Source organism: Tupaia chinensis, unplaced genomic scaffold, assembly GCF_000334495.1.
Source record: "Tupaia chinensis unplaced genomic scaffold, TupChi_1.0 Scaffold000295_1, whole genome shotgun sequence".
NCBI lineage: Eukaryota > Metazoa > Chordata > Mammalia > Scandentia > Tupaiidae > Tupaia > Tupaia belangeri.
The window spans coordinates 198,727-201,770 of NW_006159783.1; the positions used below are offsets into that span (position 1 = coordinate 198,727).

Genomic DNA, 3,044 nt, shown 5'->3' on the forward strand with positions numbered 1-3,044 from the left:
CAGGGAGCAGGGCCACCCCAGGTCATAATGCGGACACCAGTAGAGCCTTTCGTTTGTTGGCCCCTCTGGTTCCGCTGTGTGCTGGGAGCAGCACTTCAGCTGGGCCGTGACTGCTGCACATCACAGTTCTAACCTGCCTCCTCCCTGTCACCATCGCCTATGAAACACCCATGTTCTGACAGCTCTCAGCTACCTCCTGCCTTGAGGGGGTCAGCAGCGATTCTCCTGAGAGCTTCCTCCTAGGAAACTGAAGCTCCCCCAGCCTGCTGTGCGAGGATCAGCATTCAGGAGCAGGGGTCCACGCTGGCGCCGCCTCTGTGTTTGCATTTCGGCAGCTCCTGGAGCTCTAGGAGTGCTATTTCTGTGTGGGGGACACCTGACACGGTTTGGAGAGTGTGTGCTTATGCTGTGCTGCTTGATGGAACACTAGTTTTACAGATGACCTGAAGGGTGCTCACCCTGGGGCTTCGAGAGAGCTGACAGTTGAGTTTGTTGTCACTGTGCTCCTCGACCTGGATAAATTCTTATTATAATGAATCGATTCTCTTTAAAATACAGTTTTCTGTTGTGATAGCTCCATGTCTCATATTCTGTGCCCCCGTTCACTCATAGGTGGCCTTTTCGCCCACTCCCAGCTGCACATAATGATGAAAATAGCCAATGTAAGTACTCCAGAGCTCTTTGTGCTCATGGGCTTCTCTTTCTCTGCACAGCCCTCACTGGAACCCGTCCTCTTCACTGTTGTCCTGGGGTTTTACATCGTCTCTGTCTTGGGCAATGGAATCATCGTTCTGGTCTCCTGTGTGGACAAGCATCTCTGCACACCTATGTACTTCTTCCTCGTCAACCTCTCCTTCCTGGACATCAGCATCAACACGAGCATTGTCCCACAGCTCCTGACTAACCTCTGGGGACCTCAGAGAACCATCAGCTATGGAGGGTGTGTGACGCAGTTCTACATCTCCCACTGGCTTGGGGCGACTGAGTGTGTGCTCCTGGCTGTCATGGCATATGATCGCTACGTGGCCATCAGCAGGCCACTTCGCTACACTGTCATCATGAGTCCACGGTGTTGCATTGTCCTGGCCTTCACCTCTTGGCTCGGGGGTCTGAGCACGAGTCTGGTGGGCTCCACACTCACCGTGCTCCTGCCTCTATGTGGGAACAATCGCATCTACGACTTCTTCTGTGAGATGCCCCTTATCATACAGCTGGCCTGCGTGGACACCAGCCTCAATGAAGTGGAGATGTACCTAGCCAGTTTCATCTTTGTAGTCTTGCCCCTGGGTCTCATCCTGCTTTCATATGGCCATATTGCCCGGGCTGTGCTGAAGATCAGGTCAGCAGAAGGGCGGAGGAAGGCGTTCAACACCTGCTCCTCCCACATGGCTGTCGTGTCTCTGTTCTATGGAAGCATCATCTTCATGTACCTGCAGCCGGCCAAGAGCAACTCTCACGAGCAGGGAAAGTTCATAGCTCTCTTCTACACTGTAGTCACCCCCGTGCTAAACCCACTGATCTACACCCTGAGGAACAAAGATGTGAAAAACGCTCTCAAGCACATTATGTTAGAGAACTGCTGTGGTTTTTCAGGGAAGTAGCGACAAAATTAAAGACTGGTCATTTCAGAGGAGAAAGAACAAGTTTAAATATATCAAAAATTGATGTTGGCAGCTCCGCCGTGGTGACACAGAGGTAACACAGGTGCACTGGAAGGCTAGAAGCTGGATGCCACATGTTCAAGTCCCTAGGTTTGCCCGAAAGCATACTGGGCATGCCGTGTAGGCACTCAGAATCCTGAGTGCTAGAGAGCTGGGGAAGGGGGATGGTAGCAGGATAAGGTCCGATCAAGGCTCCTCTCTCTCTTCCTGTGTCCTGCACCTGTACACATATGCTCGCTATCATTTTAAAAATGACTTTGGATAGCAGGATTATTGGTAGTATTATGTCAGTCCTAATATTGTTTGAACTCAAGCTAGGTAGATCTAAAATGAATACACTGAAGTATATTAATGTTGGGTAAATTTACTTTACAAGTTGTAGCAATGTGTAGTGACTGAATGTATAAAATAAGTTAAAATTAAATTTAAGAAATCTGAAATGAATGAGTTTATTCATACATCAGTTTCAGATCAAGGTAAAGAAAAATACATTCTTTTTTATTTTTTATTAATTATGATACCGTTTTGTTAATTATTTTGTTTCTTGTTATATATGTTATACACGTTACTATCTTGTTTAGTTCGTTGTTTATGTCACATTATATGTGGTGTTATAGTGGGTCATTGAAAAAGTCATGGTGCATTTCTGTATAGAAAAACAGAAAAATACATCATGACTTTTCCAACGACCAAATATATACAGTCATTGTGTATACTATTTATATACGACTATGCAATTTTGTGAATGGTTAATAATATCTGCCATTGAGGGTGCTTAATCTGTGTGAAAACTTTCACATTTTTTCCAATATTTTTAATGATGCCACGAGGCAAGAATTGTTAATCTCATAAAGACCAGGTAACTCCAGAGCTACTAACGGTTTAAACTGTGTTCACGTCCTGATCTGGCCATCCTTCAATGTGCCGCTTTTGCCTGTAATTACGTGTGGTATGGTATAAACTTGTATTTGGTCTTTGTCGCTAGTTTCTAGCACAGAACTTCTTAAACCCTTGGAATTTCCTGAGTAATAGGAGCATCCTTTGCCATTCATAGCAAGGGCCAGGCCAGAGTTTCTGCTAGTAAGGGGACTCTCTTGGCAGCATTAGGTGGCTTCAGCAAGAGGAAGGAACGAGTCATGTGATTAAGCGGTTGTGACTTTCACTTTCATTCCAGACTTCCAGAAGGAAGACTGGCCGGAGATTGAGTTCAATCACCAGTGGCCTGTGATTTAATCAACTGTGCCTGCATGATGAAGCCTCCATAAAACCCATAAAGAATGGGGTCCAGGGACCAGCAGTTGACGTAATGGCTATGTCGCTGAACATCCATGTAGTCGACCGCAGTTCCAGTCCTGGACCCAGTGGCTTAAACTCACACCAGGC

At 46.5% G+C, this 3,044-nt stretch overlaps 1 protein-coding gene across 1 annotated transcript; it reads left to right on the forward strand.

Moving 5' to 3' along the window:
• The first annotated feature begins 644 nt into the window (after positions 1–644).
• LOC102498755 (olfactory receptor 2C3) lies at positions 645–1,601 on the forward strand. The gene has a single exon (XM_006150795.1). It carries the CDS (start codon positions 645–647, stop codon positions 1,599–1,601), a length of 957 nt encoding a protein of 318 aa, XP_006150857.1.
• Positions 1,602–3,044: the final 1,443 nt, after the last annotated feature.

Coding starts and splice junctions, on each gene's coding strand:
- LOC102498755 (XM_006150795.1), top strand. CDS start 645: ATGATGAAAATAGCCAATGTAAGTACTCCAGAGCTCTTTGTGCTCATG.